The 25,209-nt window shown below is 39.7% G+C and overlaps 1 protein-coding gene across 4 annotated transcripts in view; it reads left to right on the forward strand.

Annotated features, from left to right (window-relative positions):
* Window positions 1-25,209, forward strand: part of triob (trio Rho guanine nucleotide exchange factor b) — a 112,020-nt gene that overhangs the window by 32,566 nt on the left and 54,245 nt on the right. For 3 of the 4 annotated variants that reach the window (XM_042423141.1, XM_042423140.1, XM_042423143.1), the window contains exons 3-10: window positions 8,989-9,063; window positions 10,476-10,590; window positions 12,892-13,084; window positions 14,370-14,474; window positions 14,623-15,093; window positions 16,183-16,305; window positions 23,472-23,663; window positions 24,820-24,951. In XM_042423141.1, coding sequence (XP_042279075.1) covers window positions 9,009-9,063; window positions 10,476-10,590; window positions 12,892-13,084; window positions 14,370-14,474; window positions 14,623-15,093; window positions 16,183-16,305; window positions 23,472-23,663; window positions 24,820-24,951 — 1,386 coding nt within the window. In that variant the 5' untranslated portion in view covers window positions 8,989-9,008. Of the gene's footprint in view, window positions 1-8,988; window positions 9,064-10,475; window positions 10,591-12,891; window positions 13,085-14,369; window positions 14,475-14,622; window positions 15,094-16,182; window positions 16,306-16,691; window positions 16,766-23,471; window positions 23,664-24,819; window positions 24,952-25,209 lie in introns of those variants that run through there. The other variant, XM_042423144.1, reaches the window with a different exon arrangement.

A 25,209-nucleotide genomic window follows, 5' to 3' on the forward strand; every position in this document is an offset into this window, starting at 1 on the left:
AGGTTGTGTGTATTTTTGTGTATGCGTCTTCTCCTCTTGCTACACATGAATGTTGCAGCACTTCAGAAGTGTGTGTGTGTATGTGTAGGACTGCAGGACTGCAGATGTGAGCACAGTAGTTCATTATACATCAATGAAACTGCTTTGATTGTGTCCTTCATTGGCCTCACAAACAGCTCAGTGAAATAGCTCTTCACACATGTGCACTCACTGGTTTGCATAAGACTGCTGACCATTTGTTTTAATGCTGCCCCTTAGCTGCTCACACAGAGAGTTATATTTAGGGTATGAGTTAGATTTGTTGTACTGTATAGTGTGGGAATGATTTACAGAGCTTTCTGTTCTGCAGGTTATATTTAAGTGAAGATATATTTGTTTCATTCTGTCATCTCTAAGGTTCTGTCGTGTTATGTCCTTCATGAATTATTTATACACACCACATTGAGGTCAAATGTTACATGTAGGTCATTTGTTTTTTGTAAAAAGCATGGAAATATTGCTGGTAAAATACAAATTTAAATACTCGTTGTGCCTTAAAAGTAAAAAATATTTGTGAAATATTCACTGTTGTGAGGTATAGTTCATTGTAGCAGTGCAGTGGTCGTTGACCTGTCCCAGTTACTCATATTTGTGTTTGAGCAGCGGAAGGTCGTGTTAGGAGAGATCATGGCTAGTGCTGAAATGAGAAGTGGATCAATCAAAACAGAAAATGAATCAACAACCACTTTGATTGTCAATAAATCATTTAAGTTAAGCAAAAATGCCAAAATGTTCTCTAGGTCCTGCTTCTCAAATCTGGATATTTGCTCATTTTCTCCCATTTTATATAATTGTGTATTTTGAAATATAGGACTGTTGGCCAGACCAAAAAAATGTGTATTTGAATACATCAGCCTTTCCTCTGGGAAATTGTGATGGGTTTTTGAACGATTTTTGGACATTTTAGTCAGTTTAACAAAAAAAAAAAAATCGTCAGATTAATGGATTATGAAAATAATTGTTAGTTGTATCCCTTATTATGGGGTTAACCTACAGTATAAACAGTATTTGTGGCTGACAGTAACTCCATATACTGCTGGTTAAGTTAAACAAATTGCAGGAAGAAACAAAACAATTATTCAGTGGCGGAACAGCGTTGTTTTTATCTGAAGGCGCCACGCTGCAGTTACAGATTGAACGTTTAAGCACAGTGCCAGAGCACCATGAGATGAGTTTTTTATTTCCTACCCCTCCCATTTGTTATGACTTATTCATACACTTTTTTGCTGTGCTTAGGGGTTATATCCAGGTCGAGGGGTTGCGGTAGGAGCAAAGTGTTATTTTTGCTGTAAGCCACACTGTAACAACAATATGAGGAACCCGATGAAAGTTGAGCTCACCACAGTCCCCAGGCCCCCTGCCAGCTCCGGCTGAAGGTCACAGAACTGCAATAGAGTAGAGGCTGCTAGAAGTGGCTTTGTATCTGACAGAAGGATGGAAAGACCGTGTGTGTGCAGAGAGGAAAATAAATAAATGAAAAGGATATACAGTTTGAGAAACAAAGAGAGAGAGACGGAAAAAGAGGCTGCACAAGTTGTTTATCTTATCACCCTGTTGCGCAGGGGCAACACACGCTCGCTGTTATTCCAATCGGGTTGTCACATTGGGGACGTGACAAACAAACTGCATGTAACAGCCCATCGTATAGACAAAGCTTATAGGGTAAACACTCATATTGCCCACAACAAGTAGAGCCATGGCAGACTGATATCCCTGCCCTGGTGAGCAGGAATAGTACGCAACACAGCATCTTCATATGACAGATACATGATGGAAATAGAGAGGGAAGTGTAAATAGATTAAAACAAGCTGTGGTCATAGAGCTAAAAGAAGATTTTTTTCACTCAAAAAAGTCAGCAGTTCAATAAGTTTAAGCAGAGCGTTCTATATGTTTGACCTAATAAGTGCAGAAGACAGCTGCTATTGCCTTGCTTCAGCATCCCGGCACTAAATTCCTAGTTGACATGGATAGTTTGAAGAGAATCATCTAGATTTTTCTCAATTTCTAAAGATAAGACAGATGTCTTACCACATACGTCAAACAAATTTAAATCTGAAATGATGAAGATCCAAATACAAACTTAAACAGAACACCACAAATGCGATGCTGGCTGGTATCACACTTCAAACGCCAGCTGCAGACACCACAGCCGCAGCACTGCTTTAAAAACTGTGCCATTTGTGGTAGACATTCTGGATTTACTATACAAGTTTCCTAGTGGACAGACAGTACTTTTCTCAGAGTGAAATATCGATTTTGTGTTACGCTGAAGTAAAGTCCCCCGAGGTTCTACAGTGACCTGTGCTCTGCTTTCTGCTTGGGTCCTGTTAAGTTTTACCCAAAAAGCTGATAAAGTGGCACATCTCTCTCTCTAAGGGAGCACTATTCTTGGAGCCCTGCAAAGGGTGTCAGTCTCATTGCTGCACAGTGAAACACAGGTCATAACACATGCACACATACACACACACACACACACACAAGCTGGCATACGCACATACAAAGACACAAAGTTATGCATGCAAAGACATGTATACTGCACATGCTATGCTCATAAAAAGACGCAAGGAAAGGCATACGCACGATCCCACAAACCATAATGCACACACCCTCTAACACGCACGCTCACACGCACAGTAAAGAATAAAGGAATCTGCTCCCACACTTCCTCTGTTTCTGAGCTGTTCCCAAAAGCTCTCCGCACTCTAAACCAATCCAAGTCGGGCCAAAGTGAGCCAAACCAGGCTGAGCAGTGTGACAAATGCTTCCCAGTTCTCTCTTTTCACACAAACCTACAGTAAGGTTCACATACTGGGCTCTGACCCAGAAGTGAAATATGAAAGAGCCATCTGAAATCCATCAAGGTCACATGTGCTGTAAATCTCAGTATGTATTCTAAATTCTAAAAGGGCTTACATTTATACAGCTGTGATTACAAATAAATTACGAGAATGCATTTGTTGCATTTATACTATGAGATATTGCTGAATGGTCAAGAGTTGGATACACATCATTGATATTTGTAAATGCATTTCATAGTGACTGATGCTCTGAATCTCTGATCTCACATCCGACCACAGTTATCCTCGCTGGCAGCTGGAACGCATGTTATCGTGTTCGTGCCGAGTCGTTCGAGACGACAGCCACGGGAATTGTACTGTAGTGTTATGTCGTATGCCTGCTCTGTTCTGTACACATACAGCCTAGCTTGTAATTGCTATGAGTTTGAGGTTACAAGGTTATGAGCCAGAGGATTGGCATCATGTGGCGTGCCAGGCTAAGCAGATGCACCAGTCTAGCCTGTGGTCTAAAGGACTAGAAGCTAGGGGATTGGCACTGCGTACTGAGAATGTCTGTCCCATAGCTCTATTGAAAGACGACATGTAGTTTTGTTCATTTTGGGGTTATGAGTTGGGGTTATGATGCTTATAGGTGAAGAAATTAGTGGTCTTTAGCCCTTCATATAAACTTTTCCCAATCTGATCTAAACTTAGTACATTTATTTCACATTACATCTCATTAAAGCCCTCCAGAAATGTGTCTTCAACCCAGTTTGGGTTTTAGATGATGTAGGAGTCTGTGGTGTGAAGAAATGTCACAAGGCACCGAGACAATCTGTTCGAAAAGTACTTATACAGACCAGCGTGTTTGTTTGTTTCCAGCCTGGAGTTAGGAGGGCAAAGAGAAAATGGATTGGCACACTTTCTGGGCGCTGTCCCGTTGTACCGCCGCTGCTACACAGCAATGCGAATTTAAGGATTTAGGACACAATCCTTGTGGAGTTACAAAGACAAGAAGAAGGGTGGAGCAGAGTGAATCTGTGCTGATGCCTCTTTCTCCGTCTCTTCCTGTGTTTGCTTTCTAAATTCATGCGGAGCATCGGGAGTGAAGACGGAGTGTGCACTGATCTCGCTGCATGCAAAATGTTCAGTGACTTTGGAATCAAGCTATGCAAAGACATAGACTGAGAAAGTATTTTAAAAGCAAGCATGCAACCATTCAGTCTCATGTTTAGTCATTCTGTGTCCTCAAGTTAAACATAAACTACAATTTTGAGTCTTCACCTCTGTATTCAGTGGTTGTGTGTTTTCTAGTCTTCACTACTAAAACCAAAAGGGTTGGTTAACTTTTATATTGCATTAAAAACACACAATTAGACAAGCTGCCGCCATCACTGAGTAGACTGTTTTGCATTAGTATAAAATTGGACAAACAGTAACTGTAAATTTCATGAAAGCTGTGATTGGATAAGCCATATAACTATACATTGAGCATCCATGAAGACACAGAGGAGAAAAGTGCTTTTTTCTATATAAATTCTTCCTGCAACATTCGTCCGTATTGGTAGGACACTGAACTAAACTGTTATTGCGTATTTTACCCTCAAAAAGAGGGAAAGATCATTTTAAGGAGGCTTTGACAACATCCCACATTTCTTGAATATGTAGCGTCAATGCAAATTACATGCACTATGACAGATAGTTCCACTCTTACACCTTAAGGTGCATAGCTCACATGCAAGAGCATTATCATATATCATGCATAATCTCTTGTCAAGCTAGCCTAAGTGTGGAAATACCCCACATGACTTACTATTATTGTCCCTTTGATGGATGCATGCACAAGATGTCTCCATTACTAAATATGCAGAGAGAAAGAGAGCATAACATGTGAGAATGATGTGTGTGTGTGAGTGTGTGTGTGTTTCAGCCAGTGTGCATGTGTGTGTCATGAATGACAGACGGGCATCCACTACTCCTGCATTGCTTATGTCTACATGATACACTACCTGTCATGTGTGCAGTTGATCTTCTCATCTCACAGTCATCACCTTGTCTTTCCTGTTACTATGTACGTAGATGCGCAGTGACAGATGAGTCACAGCGAGCACTGATGACTCTCTACCTTTCCTCTCCATCTTCCTGCTTTTAATTGTAAATTAAAAATAATAATTAGAAAAAAAATGTGAAAAAAAAACCCTTATTTCTTGGACAATGTATATTTCACCTCATTTTACAGGGCACTGAGTGCTGACTGCCAGTAAAATGGATTGCTCTCATTATGAGTGTGTTATGAACAAGCAGTCTGTGATTGAAAAGCTTTATTTCATGCTCGGCAGACTTGTAAATGAGGGGTTGTGTGTAGTGAAGAGAGGAGATTGTTGTGTGTGCTTGTGTGTTCTGGTGTGTTAATGTGTGTAGCGATAGGCGATGATGGGATTTCATGAATCACAGTGTGTAGGGTAATACTTTATTTCAGCAGGACATTGTTGAGGTTATTGCTGCATATAAACTTGACTAAAATTAATAAAGGCTCTGTGGTAGTGTGCGTACTTGCAGCATTGTGCCTCTTTTACTGTGTTGACATCAAAAGTTATGGGCCATCATACCACTGAAGCAACTTCCTCTTCACTAACAGCTGTTTATATGTAACTGCTCTCCAATTTTAACCATACTAGCAGAGTGGCTTGAGAAGTGGCAATTACGGTCGGTTTGTTCCGCCACTTTTTTGTAGAAACAATCTCAAAATCCACTTGATGGATTGCACCAAATTGTGTACATACATTCATGGTTCCCAGAGGATGAATACTAATAGATTTGACCTTTTTTTTGAGCACCTTTTCTGCTTGCTTCACTTTTGTGGTTTTATAGTGGGTGGATTGACATGATATTGGTTAAGACAGTCAGGATAAATTGTAATAACTTGTGTTCCCTTAACTTTTCATCCACTGTCATCATCAGGTAAAAATGTCATTTTCTCCAGTACATGTACGGTACAGTATCTGCAAAACTAAAGACATTCCTATCAGCCGCAGCTCGACTTTTTCAGAGCTTTTTAGAGCTTTCAGAGCTAAATAAATATACATGCTAAATATCAGCATATTAGCATTGACTTTGTGAGAATGTTAGCATGCTGACATTACAGTTTAGTTCAAATCGCCGCTGTGAAGCCTCACAGAGCTGCTAGCATGCTTATAGACGACTCTTTATTATTAAACTTTACATGGAATTTTCTTCAAAATCCACTGTTTCAGCATTAACATATGTGGCTTGTCCTGTATGTTAACCACATCTGTTTCTACATTACTGCAGCGCTCCGCATAAACCCAAAGTACATGTCCAGTTTTCTACCAGATTTGATCTGATGTTCTTTCAAAAAAAGTGCCTGACCACAGTTTTAGCAGTGCTGCAGCAGTAGAACAGAGGTCAGTGTTGGCTGTGTGCCAGTGCTAGTATCTTACATAAACCACCACATTGAGGAATGTGTCTGGGCCACACTTCACAGGAAACACACATGCACACAGTGCAAATGGGGTATTGTTTCATTCTGCTAAGGCCTTGTAGTGCTGGTGTGCAATTCACACACACACATACACACACACACACATACTGAAACACTCTTTTGAAAAGACACAATGAAGTCTACATCTTTGTTTTCCAACTTGCTCGCTCTTATTACCATGTTCTCTGTGTGTTTGAGAGAGAGAGAGAGAGGGAGAGATAGATGGAGTTTGGATGAGAAACAGGTGCAGCAAGTGATAAAGAGACAGACAGTAACAGTGAGGAAGAGCATAAAAACTAAGAGTGTGCATAGAGAGAGAGTCACTCAGCTATTCAGCTCTCTTATTGCTTTTTCAGTCCCGTCATGTCTCAGCTGGTTGTGACATTATCTGTGAGTCCGGTCGTGTCCATTTAGACCACTACCTACAGTGAGCTAATGTGCTGTCATCCGGGCCTGACTGCCGCTCCTAACTCCCTCAGACCGTGGATAAAATCGATATTACAGGAGTCATTAAAACCTGTAGGAGTTATTCAGCTGTCTCTCTGTCTTTCTGCAGTCTCCTCTGTCTGTATTATTGTCTGTCTCGACGTCACCATATTCTTCTTCATGCTCTGTTGCTTGAATCATTATCAGCCTGTGCTTCTCTGGTTCTGTCATTTCATTCCACACATTTTGTAGGACTGTGTCCCTCTCCGTTTCAATCTGCCTTTGATCCATTTATCTTTTTATCTGTCTGCCCATCCATTTATCTATATTTCTGTCTGCTGTTCTTGCTTTATATCTGCAGGTTATACCTCATTTGCAACCTGGAAGATGCAGTCCGTAGGTTTAATGACACTCATGCTGAAAAATGACTTCATACTCCTATTTCACCCTCTGCTTGCATCAGGCTGTGGGTTGAAAAATATCCAACTTTTGAGAGCAAATGCTCAATTTTGAGCGATCACTGGCTCCTGCTGGAGATTATGGCTCTACTGTAGTTTTAAAAATGAGTTTAGAATCATGACTGACTTTTATTTGAGGGCATTTGGTTTGTGTAAGCGTGTGTGAGCATGATGTGTGTACATGATTCAGCGCTCAGCAGTCTAGCCACTATCTAATTAGCTCATTTCCATTCATAGTCAGTGTGATTAAATGTTTATATTATAACTGTCAAAGCAGCACAGTTTATGTAAAGCTGTTGAGCTTTTTCCTCCACAGTATTTGTCTCCCTTTTTGACACCGAAGTTCTGTTTCCCAAAACAAAGCTTAGATTTTTTTCCCCCTGAATTCTCCTCTCCTCTCCTCTCCTCTCCTCTCCTCTCCTCTCCTCTCCTCTCCTCTCCTCTCCTCTCCTCTCCTCTCCTCTCTTCATCTCTTTACCTCTCTTTTTTTATTAGTTATGGTACAACAAAGTGCATTGTGTCTCAAGGAAAAGTAAGCAATTGATGCAGCGTATTTGAGCTTTTTAAGTGACATGAGTGTAAATATGTGTTCTGTGTAATATTCAGTGTAATATTGTGCTCTGCAGTACTTTGGTTTTTACATTTACTGCATTTTAGAATACTTCAATTATCCTGAATCATTCATTTTTTTTAAATTCACTTACCATACATTATATTATACATATATACATTGAGGCAGTGATAAAAAAAAATTTGTGGTGTTAACCAAATAGAAGAGTAAAATAATAATAATCATAATAATAAGAGCCCTGTTTGCAACTACCAGATATGTGATACCTTGGAAATGAAGAAAATATGGTATGATACTTGCCTTTATCCCACATCCCTAGTTAATCCCAAACAGATAAAAGTCAGTTGGTGTTCGTGTGCGTGTGTGTGTGTGTGCGTGCGTGTGGAATTGCTCCATCTTGTTTTATAGTATTAACCAGTGTGCCATCTGTTGAGGAGGCGAAGCAAAAGAGTTGAAGAACATACCGTAACAGGCCAGGCGAGATAGTGGAGGAAAAGCCTGAGTATACCAGAATAGCCTGAACAGTTAGGGCTACAATTACAGTATGTTTAACTAATTGCCACGTTCAGAAATTATATCCCCTAAACAATAGAGCCATTAGTCAGCAGAAGTTCCAAAATAATGGCAAATACTCACACACGCACGCACATACACACACACGCGTGTCTCTCTCATTATGTAGGCAATGATTTTAAAAGTACATTTTTGGTAGTGATTTGGTTCAGATAAAGAAAGCACATTTTTGCACACACACACACACACCCATAAAGTCTCTCTCATGTGTTCTGCACTTTGGTCCATTGATGTCAATTTGCTAGTTCAATTCACTGCATATTGTAGATTCTGAGTTTTGGTAACAATGTTGCCTTTTATGTACAGTGTGTCAAAGAAAGTGGATTGTCTTGTTTAAATGTTTTGCCTCACAGGCTACAGACAATGATATGTTACATTAATACACCTCCTAAAAGACTAAAAAACAAATATAGATATACTTAGTTTGAGTTTACCTGTAATAAATACATATTGTGTATTGTGCTGGGTTAGTTAAACATGAAGCATTTTTAGGAAATACCGACTAATTTAGCACATACTAAATATGTCACATCCTGCTCCGCTGGTCATCTGACTCTTTCTGTTTCTCTTTGTCTGTTTAAGAACTTATATTGCGAGCCTCTGTGTCTTTCTGACATCTCTGTTTTTTTCTGTGTTTTTAGGGTTTCATCGCAATGAGGATATGAAGGCCATTGATGTGCTTCCCATCCTCAAGGAGAAAGTCGCCTTTCTCTCAGGTCAGTTATTTTCTGTTGATATGAGTGTTTTAAAAACAAAATGTTTCGCGTTTTAAAATGTAAAAATCTATTTCATAAGAGCAATTAGGACAACTTTTTTGAATATGCTAGAATTAGCCATAATCTTAGATAAGCTTCTTCAAGTTAGGAACTTTTTCCCTTAACTCGTATCAAGAAGTTATTATATCTCCCTATATTGCTGTAGAGATCTTGCATGACAATTATATGTGAAGTCATCCACATCAATCAGACAAAAGTAGAATATTTAAACTCATACAATATGCTCAGATAAGTGTCAGCCAATCAGAAAACCTCCAAAGACCACAAAAAGACTTTGTGGCTCTCGCACTTGAAGGACATGATAGTTTCAGCTTGGAACACGTACTGTATGTCCCCTAAATGTCACAACATGGCAGCTTTGGTACCATTTAGTTGAACATTCCAACGTCCCTCATCGTAATTGCTACTTGTCGGGTTATTTATGCGTACTCATTTATTCCTCTGAACTGTTTCTGACTCGTCATGGTTGTGACCTGACCTTTACCTCATTAGTGTTAACTGCACGGACATTGCCATAATTGTAAGTGAGTTTGAGAGTGTTATTCTGTGTGTGCACTCACAATCAGTGTTGTTTGTTACTGCAGCTCTTACTGAAAAGCTATTACCAGTCCTGTCATCATGAGGCTAATTTGACCCCTGATTCTTCAATTTGACTCATTATAGTCATGACTAACTGCCGACATGTTCGCAGATGGTACCCATACAAATTAGCTTCTCTCATGTCAGGAAACTACTGCACTCACTTGAAATCTAATTGTTTATATGCTCCTACTTCCATTCAAGAGCAACAGATGTTTAAGTAAAGTAACTTTCTTTCAGTCAGGTTATTTATTTTATTTAATATACAGTACCAGTCAAAAGTTTGGACACACTTTCCTATTCAAGTGAATGGGAAGGTGTGTCCCATTTTACATGTGCTCGGGGTTTCTGGGATTCCAGCTCCTCCAGTTTACCTCCAAAACTCCAAAGACATGGAGATGAAGTGAATCTGAAACATTAAATTAGCCTTGAGGCGGGCATATGAGTGTGAATATTCATATATGTGTTGCCCTTTGATAGACTGTCGACCTGCCGTTCTCTCTTGCCTAATGCATGCTCGGATATAGTTATGGAGGGATGGAGCCAATCCCAACATGCATCAGTGAAAAGCAGGGAACAACTCGGACAGGTTGCTAATCCTTTGCTAGTACATCAGTAAAAGTACACAGAGAATTCAACAGAGAGAGAAAAATCTTCTCTTACCCATTTCTTGAATTAGCTTCACAACAGTCATGTCACAGTATGTAAGATTATCTACATAGCAAGTAATTATTATTTAATGACTTGTGTTGTCATCTGATTACTACCCACAGGTGGCAGAGACAGACGCGGAGGTCCCGTTCTCACTTTTCCAGCACGGAGCAACCATGACAGAATACGACCCGAAGACCTGCGCAGGCTCATAGCCTACCTGGCTACTATTCCCAGGTAGGAAATGTACATGTATATATATATATACTCACATACTTGTACTTTTTGTGGAGGTTATATTTCTAAACGTGGACATGAGAACACACTCATATGCACATACACTCACTGGCTTGAGACCCTCTTCTTGATCCTAGGTTAATTTGAAACAGACTCCTCATCTTGGACTGTTATCCAGACGCACACAACTCATCACTTTCTTTGTGTCAGACTTTCCCACCTTGCTTGGATTTAAAAAAAAAAAACACTGAAGCACAGCCTGAGGCCACTAAGAGCTGGGATGGTTGTGTTTTGGATTCTCTGTGAGGATTCAGCCCCCCACCACCACCCTTCCTCTTTTCCCTCTCTCATTTCCTCCTGACTGTAGAGTTAGGAGAAAAGCAACTAATCCTTAATGTAGATTCATTCATTCATCCCTATTTTGTCACTCTCCCCTTTCCGACAGTGCATTGGTGATCATGTCTGATCAGAGTGGGTCAGTCGTAAGTCAACATCAGAATCTGCTGTTTCTTTCCTGTTTCCCCGTGTGCTTTGTTGTCATTCAGGCCAGAGTCTAAAAACTACTTCAGGAAGTGTGAAGCCACAGGATGTTTTTGCAGAGTTGTTCTGTTGTGCTCTGTAGTTCTGTGCATTGTGATCTTCAAGCTTAGAAGCACCTTTCCCTCGCATTTAACACATAGCTACCAGCTGATCTGTTTGGAGTCAGTTGCGATTATCTTGGAGGGAAGCTTGCACTCCTCTGTTCTGCTCCTGCTTTGCAGGTCTAGTGCTTTAAAGTCTTTTTCACGGTGGAGTTTAGGATTTGTCTCGAGGCGAGAGACTGTTTGGATCAGTTACCAAAATGGGGACCAGATTTTTTCTGGGCTCCTTGAGAGGGTTCTGCAGTGTTCAAGGCAAGATCGAGAATACTCAATTTATGCACATATTTCAGTAGCCAGTATAATGCAAATGTTCAGAAATGAAATGTTAGGATCATAACTTTACTTTCTATCTTTTGTCTATCCTCATTCAGTGTAGATAGTTTGCAATTCTGTATTAAATCTGTTCTAAAAACAAAGTGTTAGTCAGACAGTAACCCCTAGAACAAAACCTTGTCACATCTTTTCAAAAGTGCACAAGGCGTCAGATGAAGTATAAATGACCTAATTGACAGGCTGCAAGCTTTTCTTAATTTATGTTACACTAGTTGATGTTTAGTTTGGAGTGCAGAGTAACCTGAATGAGACTGTTTCATGTTGACAATTTATTTTTCTTGGAGCAGGCTAGCTGCCCTGGTGCACATATTGCTAAATGCACATAGTCTGGCTGTTCTTTCTTCATCCCATACTAACTACATACTAACACATACTAATAGTATGCTTTAGAACTGTATTTAGTCTTTTGCGATTTACTCTTAAAGTATTACGTGGTATAGGTGCCTGTGAATCAGGGCAAACTGTCCAGAAATTACCATACCTCCAAAAGGCACAACTCTGTGTTAAGAGGTGAAACTAGAGAGGATAAAGGATCTGTCACAGGTCACCTGATTTTGGCTGAGAAGAAATCAAATGTCACCAACTCAAAAAGAGGTCAGCCTCTCTCTCTCTCTCTCTCTCTCTCTCTCTCTCTCTCTCTCTCTCTCTCTCTCTCTCTCTCTCTCTCTCTCTCTCTCTCTCTCTCTCTGACTGTCTCTCTCTCTCTCCCTTCCCTCCACTCTGTTTTTATCTTCCCATTTGGCTGCCGATCTGTTTTCAGAGAGTGAGGTCAGAGTGAGTTAGAGCAGGAGGGCCTGCGTCTGTTTCTGTCTCCTAGCTAGACACATTCAGATTAAAGCCTTTAACACTGAGAAACAACCTTTTATGGACTTATACAGCAGCAGGACTCCTGGTAAGCAGCAGTGGAAATTTCAACGCTTGAATGTTTTAACTATTTTTTTCCCTCCCCTGCTGCTGTGGAGATGTGCATGGGATCTTTTGATTGAAATCTTTTTTTTTTTTCATTTTGGCATCTCTACAGATATAACAGACCCTTTACAAGACTGATTTTTACAATGAGTCTGTCTTCTTTTGATGTTTTGTAGTGTCTCTATTTCTGTTACATGGGCAATGACAATGGTATAAATTAATAGTTTTACATTGTTTTTTTTTAGCTCTTTCAGTTTGGTTTCTACAACTCTCAAATCAATCACATCTGATTGATTTTGTTCTTTTGTTGTCACTCTTTTTTTTGTTTATGGTTTCATATTAATATTCTAAAATTGTTCTCGTGTGTTCATTTGGTCTTTATCATGGGATCTGACCTCTTTATTCATGTTTTCTGCAGTGAGGAGGTGGCCAGACATGGCTTCACAGTCATTGTGGACATGCGTGGTTCTAAGTGGGACAGTATCAAGCCTCTGCTGAAGATCCTTCAGGAGTCTTTCCCTTCGTGTATCCACGTCGCCCTCATCATCAAGCCAGACAACTTCTGGCAGAAGCAGAGGACCAACTTTGGCAGCTCCAAGTTTGAATTTGAGGTGGGTGACACTCATATTTTAACAGTTTTCTAATATCCAAGACTACTTTCCTCACTTTGCTAGCCCGGCGTTTGTTGATGTGAGTATTATACATGAACCATTAGCATTATAGTTTCTTTTGAGTATGTATCTGTATGGATTCTTTCCTAGTTTTCAAAAAGAAATTGAGATGATAATACTTCTCTTTACATCAATATGAACAATTTGTCGTAAGCTATTAGAGTTCTATTTAGTTTAGCATAGCCATCGGTCTTAATTTATCAGCTCTAATTGGACTGCTGCTCGGTGACAGTGGCACTATTCTGTCCCATGTGGGCATGTGGTGCTGGTATATTTAGTCCTGACCCAGTTACTATGGAAACAGGATATATAGGACATGGCAAAGCATTTCTTCCAGTGGTAGTGATTTGCGTTTAGACAAGCCACTTTTTTATGATGTCAAACAAACACTGTATGTGAGTAGGACATAATGATGATCAGGAGGTCACTAATTCTAGATTGGGGAGAACAAGGTGTGTTATCCTCTTCCTCATCAAGTACTGTTGAATTTTCACAACTACTGCTCATAAACCAGAAGCACAAGACAATGTTTTTATGTTGCAAGTATGACTTAGTTTGTTTGCAGTTCAAAGGTGGCTAAAAAAAACTTTTTATAGCATCTAGACAGGACAGTTCTCAGTCTTTCATGCCAGAATGAGAGGGATTCATTCATAACTGTCTGTTAAGCCTTTTATGAAATAATTGTAAATGTTGTCATCAGCACATGGTTCACCTTCTGTTTACATTTTTAACTAAATCTGCAATAAACTGACACCGGCCCGACATCTGATCATTTATTGTGTATTTTCATCGTGTTTCCTTTACTTTACTGAACCTCAGCAGTTTCTGTTTTTACTTCTCAAGAGTTCATTTCCGTGTATTTCCATCTTATTAATGATAACATAAATGCTGCTTAAAATGTCTGGAATGTTTTTTTTTTTGGCCAGCCCACCTATCTAAACAGTAGTGAACAATGTTCGGCCTGACTCTGCACATTTTTTTCAGAATTTAGGTTTAATGGTGGGAAATATTTTGACAAGTTAACATTTTATTAGTTTGGAACACAGTGATGATGATGATGATGACTGCGATGATAATTAAATTGTGATTGTCTTTCTCTGTCTGTTTCCCTCCCTTTGTCCCTTCCTGTGCCTGCATTCACCCCTCTTTTCTCAATTGTTTTATACTTTCTCTCGTCCCTCCTCTGCTCTCTATTACCCCCACATACACATACATGCAACACCAGACGGTGATGGTCTCCTTAGAGGGTTTATCCAAGATAGTGGACCCATCCCAGTTGACAGCTGACTTCGAGGGCAGCTTAGAGTACAACCATGATGACTGGATTGAGGTTTGGCTTCTTCCTCTTTTTGTTCTATCTTTTAATTTACCTCTGCTCTTTAAAAGTCACACTGAAGAAACCAGCCTTTGATGTTAGGCTTTTATTTGTTTAAAAAGCAATTATGAGCAATAAGCATCACTTTTAACAACCATTTCAGGTGCGGCTCTCATTCGAGACCTTCGCCAGCGATGCAGCACGGTCTCTGGCACGCCTCGAAGAGCTCCAGGAAACCTTGTCCCAGCGTGATCTCCCGCGGGACCTGGAGGGAGCTCGGCGACTCATGGAAGAACATGCAGCTCTGAAGAAAAGGGCCACTAAAGCATCAGTAGAGGAGCTGGACACGCAGGGACGAAGGCTATTACAAAGGCTACAGTCGCAAACTGCAGGACTTGGGAGTAGCAGTGAAAGCGGGTATGGTAACCGTACCGGCGGAGCCAGTGGAGATTCAAATGACCACCATCACGGGTTCCACACGCATGCCGACGCACACAACCTGGTGGCTAAAGTAACAAGTTTGTTGGATAAGCTTCATGGGACACGCCAGAATCTGCAGCAGTTGTGGCACATGAGGAAGCTGAAGCTGGACCAGTGTTTCCAGCTGCGTCTGTTTGAGCAGGATGCAGAAAAGGTCAGAGTGCTATTCTATTCTATTCTATTCTATTACATGATGATTGAATCCATGTATGAGATCAGGTTAATTACTTCCTGACCGCCTCTTCACCTTTTTGTTAATATACACCAATGCTGCAGTTTATTTCTTTATACATAAAGGTATTTTAGGCCACACAGAAGCTAATCTAATGCATGAGCATGCGTGCATGCATGCCAGTCTTAGCCAAGTATTTGAAAACATTACATTAATCCAGACATTTAAGTCCCCAGATCAACTTTCATCCCCATGTAGGCCAGATTAGTGAGGCTGTATATGTATATAGTGGTAGAAGCTTAACAGATGAAGTGTATTGGCAGTCTGATACTACTGGCCAGTGTGGCCAAAATCCTAATGATGTAAATTCTTATGTTTTTGATTACCTGGGCATTAAAGTTTTTTTTTTTGTTTTTTTTTTACAATTTAAAATGAATTCATGTATGTTTTGTGTGTACCTAAAGCTCCTTTCAATTGGACTGAAGCCTTGTTTTATATCTTGGTGAAATATTATCAGGACTACGTGTATGTCGCATTGGAAGTGGAGTGAACGGATGTGTGTGAGTGTGCCTGTATGTAGTCTGTGTTTCAGGAGAGTTTGATGTTGCGTGTGTGGAGCTGGTAAATGTAGCTATATGAACCGTGCAGACCTGGAGGCAAATGCAGAGGCCAGCTATGGAAAGTGTCAGAGCTGTAATTAAACACACCTTTCCATACGCCAAGCGTGTCAAGAGAGAGGCACATAGACAGAACACACTGCCACATAACTGAAGGGTAAAGCTCAGTGGACACACACACACACACACACACACACACACACACAGACACACACATACAAACACAGAACTCGCTCTTTTGTTCCTACTTATTACAGAGGAGCTTGAAGATGACTCCAGACGTCAGTGCAGCGGTGAGTGATGAAAGGTTTTGGTTAATTACAAACACCAAACAACAGGCCCCCTCTCATTCTCACCGCTGTTGCTGTGAGTAAACATGAGATGGAAAGACCCATTCCATTTGTAGTTCATTCTGTAAAACTAACTGCATTTTCTCCCCCTCTTGTGTGTGCAGATGTTCGACTGGATCATGCACAACAAGGGGCTTTTCCTCACCAGCTACACAGAGATTGGAGGGAACCACCAGCATGCTGTCGAGCTGCAGACCCAGCACAACCACTTCGCTATGAACTGCATGGTAAGATGCTGTCTGTATCTCTGTTGTGCACACATATACATGCACAGACACTCACACACACATACATACATACAGGCGCTGCAATCGTAACCTATCATCATTACTGTCATTCACAGTAACAGGCCACGGCCACCCACCCCTGTACAACCACCACACACAAAGGCACCCCTTCCTTTTCACAGCCTTTATCCCAAACCATTCCTCTCCCTTGGGCTGCGACTTGCTGTGGAATGATATATGCTGTCCTGCCACTGTCTCCCTCGTATTATTCAGTTTTTTTCCACTCTGCTCCAACTCTGCCCCGCTTTGTCATGTCTTATCACACTGCTGTTCCCGTAATTGACCCATCTTGCCTCACTGCCCCTCCCATAGCTTTGTGCTGCCCTCTGCTGCCCTGCCCCACACCCCCCTCCGGCCCCTCCCTGCCTCACTGTAGTCTGTGAAGCTCTGCTGCTGACTAGTAAGTGTAAGCTGAGGACATTATATTGTATTGACTCTGCAGTCTAAGAGTGTTCTGCTCTGCTGTTCTCATCAAAAACTTTAACCCCTCATGGACTTGCTCACTACAAAATAATCAAACCTTTCCCCTTTGTAACTGTTTGTGTTTTTTTTTTCACCTGCCACTGGCCGTACTCTGCCCCAGCATTGCCTTACATTGTCACATTGCCAGATTTTTTGCTGCCCAAAGCCAGTTGTGTCAACACCGCAGGCTGAGATGAACCAATAACTCCTGAGACAACAGTAGTAGAAAGGACAGACACTGTATGTGTGAGTTTAAAGTGTAAACTCACACATACAGTATATACAATACACACACACACACACACACACATTCGAGTACATCCAGATTGACCACCGCCCCCTCCACCCATTCTTCCACAGGAAGCGACATTTCCCTTTCCTGTTGCCTGAGTGGCTAAATGGAAATTCAGCATGTCGGGGTCGATGAACAATATGTGTGAGCATGGGTGTGTGTTTATGTGCGTTGATGTATAAAATGTGAAAATGGGTGTGATGATGAAAATAAGGTGAAACAACAAAATGGCGGGTGTTTGCCAGTTTCCACAGGTGTCTGAATATGTATCATCACTGGTATCAAAGGTTTGTCGCTGCATCAGTTCTGGTTTTGCAGTATTGTACCAGTGATCTTTGCTAGACGTGACAGTTTATATGAGCATTATCATCTCAACAAGTCAAAGTTTAAACCAAATGTTGACTGTTTGCAATTATGTACATAATATTGTCGTGCATAATACAATAGATGGAGTTATGTTACTGTTATGCCCTCTATGGGAGGCATGTACCAAATACAGTTTGGGAATAATTGAGTTTCTGTACCCTGTTAACAGTTTTATATCATTACCGTTGTACGCACATTGAACCATTTTTGTAGGTGTCTGGCTGCTATGTTGCACATGTGCTGGTGAACCAATGATAAATTATTTGGTGTCTTTGAGCAAGGTATTAAACTAAAGAATAGATTATAGACTGTTTTAATGGTGAAGAACACAATTGTGACAACCAATAAGCAGGAACGATAGCTTCACATTCATTCCATTGCAACACTCTGTTCGTCTCTTCTTCTCTGTTATTTAATTTAAAGGTTGCAAGCTTTGCAATTAAACATAGAAAAAATTCTATTCTAATTGTAAGTTTAAAGTAAATGGACATGTTTTAACTTTATAGAAGAGAGGAAAAAGCAGATATCAAAAGTTTGATTTGTTTGACTTAGCAAAAACAAGACTAATTCTTGCATGCTTAAGTGAAGATGAATTAGTTAAAAAATTGAGTTGGTAAAAAGCAGAAATAAATGGCAGACATGGAACATAGAAGAGTCAGACCTGTCAATAAATAGCACAGCATCATCTGTTTTCCAACATCTTGTTGCCCTGATGGAAAGAGTCCCCTTGTGAAGGTAAATCAAGTGGGATGTCAATTAAGATTACACCATTTTGTACCGTTAACTTTGTCATATACAGTATGCACATGTGTGCAGATGTGGACACAAACAGGCCAGATACACAAAGCAGCAAATCTCATCCTCAGCTTGAGTGTGAACAGGTCATGGAAATGTGGTATATAGATCTGGAGAGGTATCTCATAGTCTCTGTAAAGATGAACAACAAGCCCCCCTCCACTCAAAAATGTGTTTTTCTTCTTGTTCCTTGAGTTTGATGTTTGAGCTTCACTGTGCAGAATGATGTACGTGCAGAATTTGAGAAGGCTCTTTTCACATTCATCTGCTGAAGGGGAAAAGTCTCTCTGTGCTCATCTGAAATCTCAGTTTAAGTTTAATATTAGGTTGTATAAAATATTTGACCAGGGAATTGTGCTGTTTTTCTAAGTTTTGAAAATTGTATTATTATTTCTTGTGCACTCTATTGAGGAGCAGTCCATCCAAATTGCTATCTGTTAACATAAATCCTATGTTCATTGAACACTCACCTCTTTCTTTTATCAAGTTGTTTTCCTCAAGTAGCTTGTTGCTATTCTCAGTCACCTTCTTCTGAATCTCATACAATCTGTCATCTGTTATAAAAAAAAAAGATGTAGAGGTTTCTCAATTTGGTCTCTCACAGAGGTCAAGTATGACAACCTTTTACATACACCATTCATTAAACAATTCATGTATGCACATGAATTGTTTAACCTTTTACCACCAACTGGTCTGCCCAATGGGCACTAGCACTAAGCAAAACCATGACAGACTTCTAGTACTATGAGCATGTAATATATTTACTAATGTATGTACACTCATGGCCAAACTTTTGGTCATTGTGGTTATTTTCACAAAGTTATATATTTTAGATACAACGCATGGCGCAGTATACAACTGAAACTTTGTAATAAATCCTTAAGAACTACATGTCCAAAAATGGTCTACAATCAAAGAATAGTATGTGGATCAACTTCAATGGGGGGGGGGGGGGGTTTAAAGAGTTAAACCCTCAGTACGTCTATATAAAGACATTACAAGATTACCTTGAATGGACTAAATCAATGTTGTATGTTACTATATTGTAGAAACTATGCAGTTCTCTTTTTTCTACACTTCTCTTTTTTGTATTAAGTATAGTCATAAGGTAAAGTCTGCTACATTTTGAAGTTGTGATATCACAGATGAACATTTAGAGAAAATTACTTGTCAATACACAGTAGATGCTCATACCAAGCAGCCCTCCAAGTAACAGAATACACATCACCACCAGACACACTGTAGCACACCTAAAGAAAACTAAGCAGAAGATAATATGCTAGTGTTTTATGTATTACCTGTATTTACATTATTTGAATTTGAGTATGTACCTTAACTAATTGGGGGTGATTACTTCATTCCTGGTCCTCTGTTTGCATTTATTGGAGGGCATCTGATAGAGATGTATCCGTCGGTTAGAGGGTGGACAGGGAGCCGTTCAGTGTTTGGGTTTGGGTGTTTTGCAGAGGTCTTTTGGTTGCAACTTTCTCTTTTGTCAACTCTTCTCTTTTCTGTTCTCTTGAATCCTTTTTGTCTCTTAAATCAAGATCAAGTGTATCTCCATTTTCATAGGTATCGTCATTATAAGACCATTTGTCAGCATCCATTGTCATATATTCATCATCAGCAGTGTCTGTTGCCACAGGCCCCTCCATTGTTGAAATGTGTCTTTGTTTGTAGGTGACTGTGTGTTATGTGTGCATAGAATAGCTTAGGAGGAGGAGACTCTGAGAGAACAAAGCAGAGGCTCCAACCAACATAAATTTAGAAACTATTTTATATCTTGCAACATAAATAAAAAATGATTGGACCACAAATGGGACAACATAGAGATGAGATGCAGTTTTAACTCCTGGCAATGAGGCTGGGTAAATAGAAGGTTTGATTATGTTCTGCAATGGCTCCAGTCCCTGGCAGCTGTTGTTATAATGATATACAGAACACTACACTCTGTATACTATTACATATATGAAGCCCATAAAAGCAATGGCAAAACTTTAATATACCTTGTGGGGCAACTGGCTAACAGCAAATAGTAATAGATCACAAACATAAACAAAAATGTTGAATATGTATATAATACAGGTTATACAATGTACATAAGTGGTAATTTTGATACACCAACATGTTAAGTAGAATAAAAATGGAAAACACTGGAACAGTCCCGGAGGCATGGAGATGATTTGCATTCAGTTTTTACACACAATGATATTTTATAGATACATGAGATAGTTAAAGTCAAAACTGGATAATTAGGGTGACATTGATCTGTGAGATAAGAAGTCTCCCAGTGAACGGTGTCAGTTATTCAAAGCTGTGGTTAACATTGTTTGGATGAGTTGTCTTTATTCAGCAGGGAAATTGGAGACAATGACTTTACTAATAGACTGAGCTGACAAACCATTGTTTCAACCTGAAGTTCAATAACTGATGTTCATTTCATTTGATTCAACAGTGACACAAAATAACATCACTGTTTCATTTGATGTTCAAACACATATGGGCTTAGGTTTGGGTTTCAGTCAGTTTTCTTTGATCTTATATGTTTGTTTTGTCTATGCATTCTGCAGATGCAGCTTATTAATGAGTGTACAAGTGCGCACTGTTCATCAAAAGTGTGTAAATCAGTAGCAGTGTCCTCTGAGCTCAGTTTAGTAATCCTCATTCTCAAAGTAACTCTCCCTACACCAAATTGACTGTAATACACGAGTTACATGGAGTAAAGGGACTGAATTTTTAACAATTTTGGGGAAAAAGTAGTGTGAAGGACAACCAACTCATATCATAAATGCAGCTCATGAGACCAATGATGCATTGTTAAGCCATTTTTTTTCTCTGAAACACCAAGCTTACTAGCTGTTTGCTAGCCCTGGTCTACAGGAAGCAGTAATTGAGATATCAGACAAAATCTGATATCAAAGTCATCAACATTTTGTGTCTTCAATGAGATTTGCCAGCAAATTGTCAAGCAAAGGTGAAGTATTTCACCATAGATTTTTTAGCAAAAGTAGTGTGCATGCTGTGGAGGCTAACTTTTTCAGTCCATTAAGGGATTTTTTTTAGGGCACTATATAGTAAATAAATGTATTTATTTTATATATATATATATATATATATATATATATATATAAAATAAATACATAATCAGTGTCATATATAATTCAGACACTGAGTTGAAATAGCTGAAGATACATTAAGTGCACAAGGCAGCAAATAGAGAATGACTTTGGTCACATCTCTCTCCATTGCCTGTTTGCAAGACAGTCGTGGATAGCTCATCTTGTTCTGTAGTTCATTCACAAAGCAAATACTACTGCGGCCTCATTTGTTTTCTCACTTTGTAGATTTATTAGTCTCTCTCTCAGCAGTGTTGTCTTCCTCGTTCCTCTTTCTCTCTCTGACTGTCTTGCTTTCTTTGTTCGTCTCTGCCTACCACTCTTAGACTTGCCCCACACCCTCATGAGGTTTAAATTAGGAATACCCTCTCCCTATCTCTGCTCCAACCCCCTTTCCGTCCATCAGTTTTGGATTAAGCCTTTACCACCCAGTGTGTTTGAGTTATTTAATCTAATTCATAATGTCCTACAGATGGCTTGAAAGGCCTTTAGGTATATTGGTTGTGACTTGGTAACTCTGTTCTCCCTTTCTGCCCTTATTCCCCTCTTCTTTATGTGTGTGTGTAAGTGCATGTGTTCTTATGGGTTAGTGTGTGTTCTCCAGGTCGTTTTGTGCATGTATCCTTTCCAAAAATTGCTGTAGTTTCCTGTAATATAAGATAACATAAGATCCACATGTAGCTTAGAGTTTCTCCTGTGATGTTTGATTTGTGTCTTTGTAAAATGTATAATAGGATTACAGTAGTTCCTCTGTGCACTGCTGTTCTTTTGTGTATCAAACTTACCTACTGCTGTATATTCAAGAGCTGTTGGACTCACTTGATTGCTCATGTGAGCCATACTTCTAAGCACACCACTGCCTCTATTATCCTCAAGCCAACATCAGACTTAATCTAGTGCTGTTGACGTCCCATTTTCAAGATTTTCCTGGATTTTGGACAGTGGGGAATGTCTCTGCTTGTTTTGCATGCAAAAACTCCCACAAGCAAAGATAAAGCTATTTAAAACTGTTTCTAAATCCTAATATCAGAGAAAGGCATAATCAGAATTCAATCTCAAAGCCTTAAAGGTTAAACAAAACACAGCACCAATTAAGTGGCTGTAGCTTTGATGAAAACTCGTAATTTGAGTTGCAAAAATCACCTCTCCCAAGACCTTGCCTCTGTTTGAGGTTTGTAGCTGGTGTTGGATTCATCTTTCCTTCCCTTTGTGATTGAAACAAGCAAACTAAGAATCATAATAGGCTCCAGGAGCAGTAATTGAATAGAATAATAACAGGCTGTTAACACAGTTGTTAATTAGCGTTTGCTGATCCGTGCCTATCTACACAAAACAGCTTGGAGCCCATATATTAAAAAATACTGAAAGATTAAAAGGCAAATGGGTTTCTTTTCATTATTCACATGGGGTTATGTCTCCCAAGTGAATGACTTTTTAATGTCCACAAGGTTGTGTGTGTGTGTGTGTGTGTGTGTGTGTGTGTGTATGTGTGTGTGGACCAGGTATTCCTCACATTGTGGGGACTCGCCATCCTTATGGGGACAAAAAGCAAGTCCCCTTACATAAATCATTAATTTTATGGTTATGGTTAGGATAAGTCTACAGGAAATGAATGTAAGTCAATGTAATGTCCTCTGAAGTGATGGAAACATGACTGTGGTGTGTGTGTGTGTGTGTGTGTGTGTGTGTGTGTGTGTGTGTGTGTGTGTGTGTGTGTGTGTGTGTTTTATGTAATGTATTGACTTTTATTCCCTCTGACATTACTCCCTGTGTGCATGAATGTAATTGTGGTCACCACAGTATATTTCACAAACACACTTTGATTGCTTGGCAGAAATACAGCCAATCTTGGCTGTTTGAAAACATTGTTGAAGCTTCATGCATCATGGCACCCAAAATGAATCCACAACAATACTTTACCTGGCAGCCTGTTCATTTACTTCAGCAAGATACCCAAATATTAACATTACACTATTATCTATAAGGATTTTTTTTTAATTCAGATACAAAGTTAAGGACTTTTGTGTTTGTTTTAATCTGTGCTTTCTTGTCTCTCTGTCTCTCTTTAAACACAGAATGTGTATGTGAACATCAATCGGATTATGTCAGTAGGGAACCGGCTCCTGGAGTCAGGCCACTACGCCTCCCAGCAGATCCAGCAGATTTCAGGACAGCTGGAGCAGGAGTGGAAAGCCTTCGCCGCAGCACTGGACGAACGCAGCACCCTGCTGGAGATGTCTGCCAGCTTCCACCAGAAAGCAGACCAGGTACAGACACACAAAAAATGAAGTATAGATCTGACATGCGCATATGTGCTACAAGTTACAGTAGATGTGCTCTTGGCTTATTTATATTGACAAAAACACATCTGCATATCCACATGTGATCACTACACACGCATGTATTTTTGGCTAAACTAAACACACTTTTGGCAGCTCTGCTGGAATGCAAGAAAGTAACTGCATATGTTTATGGTGTTCTACATTCTTACATGCAAACATACTGTACAAATCAGAGGTGGAATGCAGCATATTATATCTATTACAGAATGTTAGAGGCTGACCAGATATCCTGCCATTTGTGATTTCCTGAATAGTTTAGTATCCAAACCTTATCATGCTTTTACATACTTTTAAAGAAGTATAATTTGGAGAGAACAAGAGGAAGAAAAATAATCGCCCATTGTTTCGCTTACGGTTGCAGTACTAAATGCATTAGTTAGTTGATGACACCTATTGTTTGCTGATTGGCTCATTCTCTGTGCAGTCTTTAATGCTCAGGACTTCCTTGTAAACTATTGATATTTTGTTGTCAATATAGCTGGCCAGAGCAGTGTTACAGACATGAGATTCCCTGTCATCTCCTTCCCTTTACAGAATAATCACCTTTCTGTCATTATTTTATCAAAGCTTTCTACAGAGCTCTTTAATCTGCTGCCTCTTTTCTCCAAGTTGAACTTCGAGTCATTATTTTTTTTTCACTGGATTATGGTCAAACTATTGAAAGGGATCAAAACTGTCTCTGAACTGCTCATACATACGAGCATGGACTGTGCTATTAATAACGTGTGTGTGTGGAAAAGTATGAGCTTACATATTATATATAATGTAATATAGTTTTTATCGGGTCACAACTGCTAACATCATCACAGATATCAGATGATAAATACTGACTGAGCTGAATATACTAACAGTCTGGACAGAGTTCAAGTTTGAGAACCGGCAGACCAAACACATAGATGAGGCACTCAAATCATGTGTGTCTGTGCATTAGAACACAGCACAGTGCTGATGTGTATAACATAGCACTTCAGTCTTTATAACACTGTATGTTTATGTATGTGGGTCTATGTCTGTGTACGTGTTCCCATGTGTATATCTACCCTGTTATACAATATCTGTACTGTGTGTGTTCTCTCCTCAGTACATGAGTAAAGTAGAGCCATGGTGCAAGGCGTGTGGTGAAGGAGAGCTGCCATCTGAACTCCAGGATCTGGAAGACACAATCCACCATCACCAGGGACTATATGAACACATTACCACCGCATACTCCGAGGTCAGTGCACACATTCAAACAAACACATGCATGCACAAACCAGTGACTATGCAAAACACACACTCATGTACACAAGTACATGCAAATATTACTATCAACTCAGCAGAATGCAAATGTACAAACACACAAGCCTACAACAACAATCAGCTCTTTCAATTCATTCATTCTTTTGAGCTTGTATTTTATTTGCTTTTACAAGTTAAATCAAACAAATGAAATAAAAATGATAGAAATTGGTGTGACCATGCTGCACCTGCA

The sequence above is a fragment of the Thunnus maccoyii genome, chromosome 10 (assembly GCF_910596095.1).
Source record: "Thunnus maccoyii chromosome 10, fThuMac1.1, whole genome shotgun sequence".
Taxonomy (NCBI): Eukaryota; Metazoa; Chordata; class Actinopteri; order Scombriformes; family Scombridae; genus Thunnus; species Thunnus maccoyii.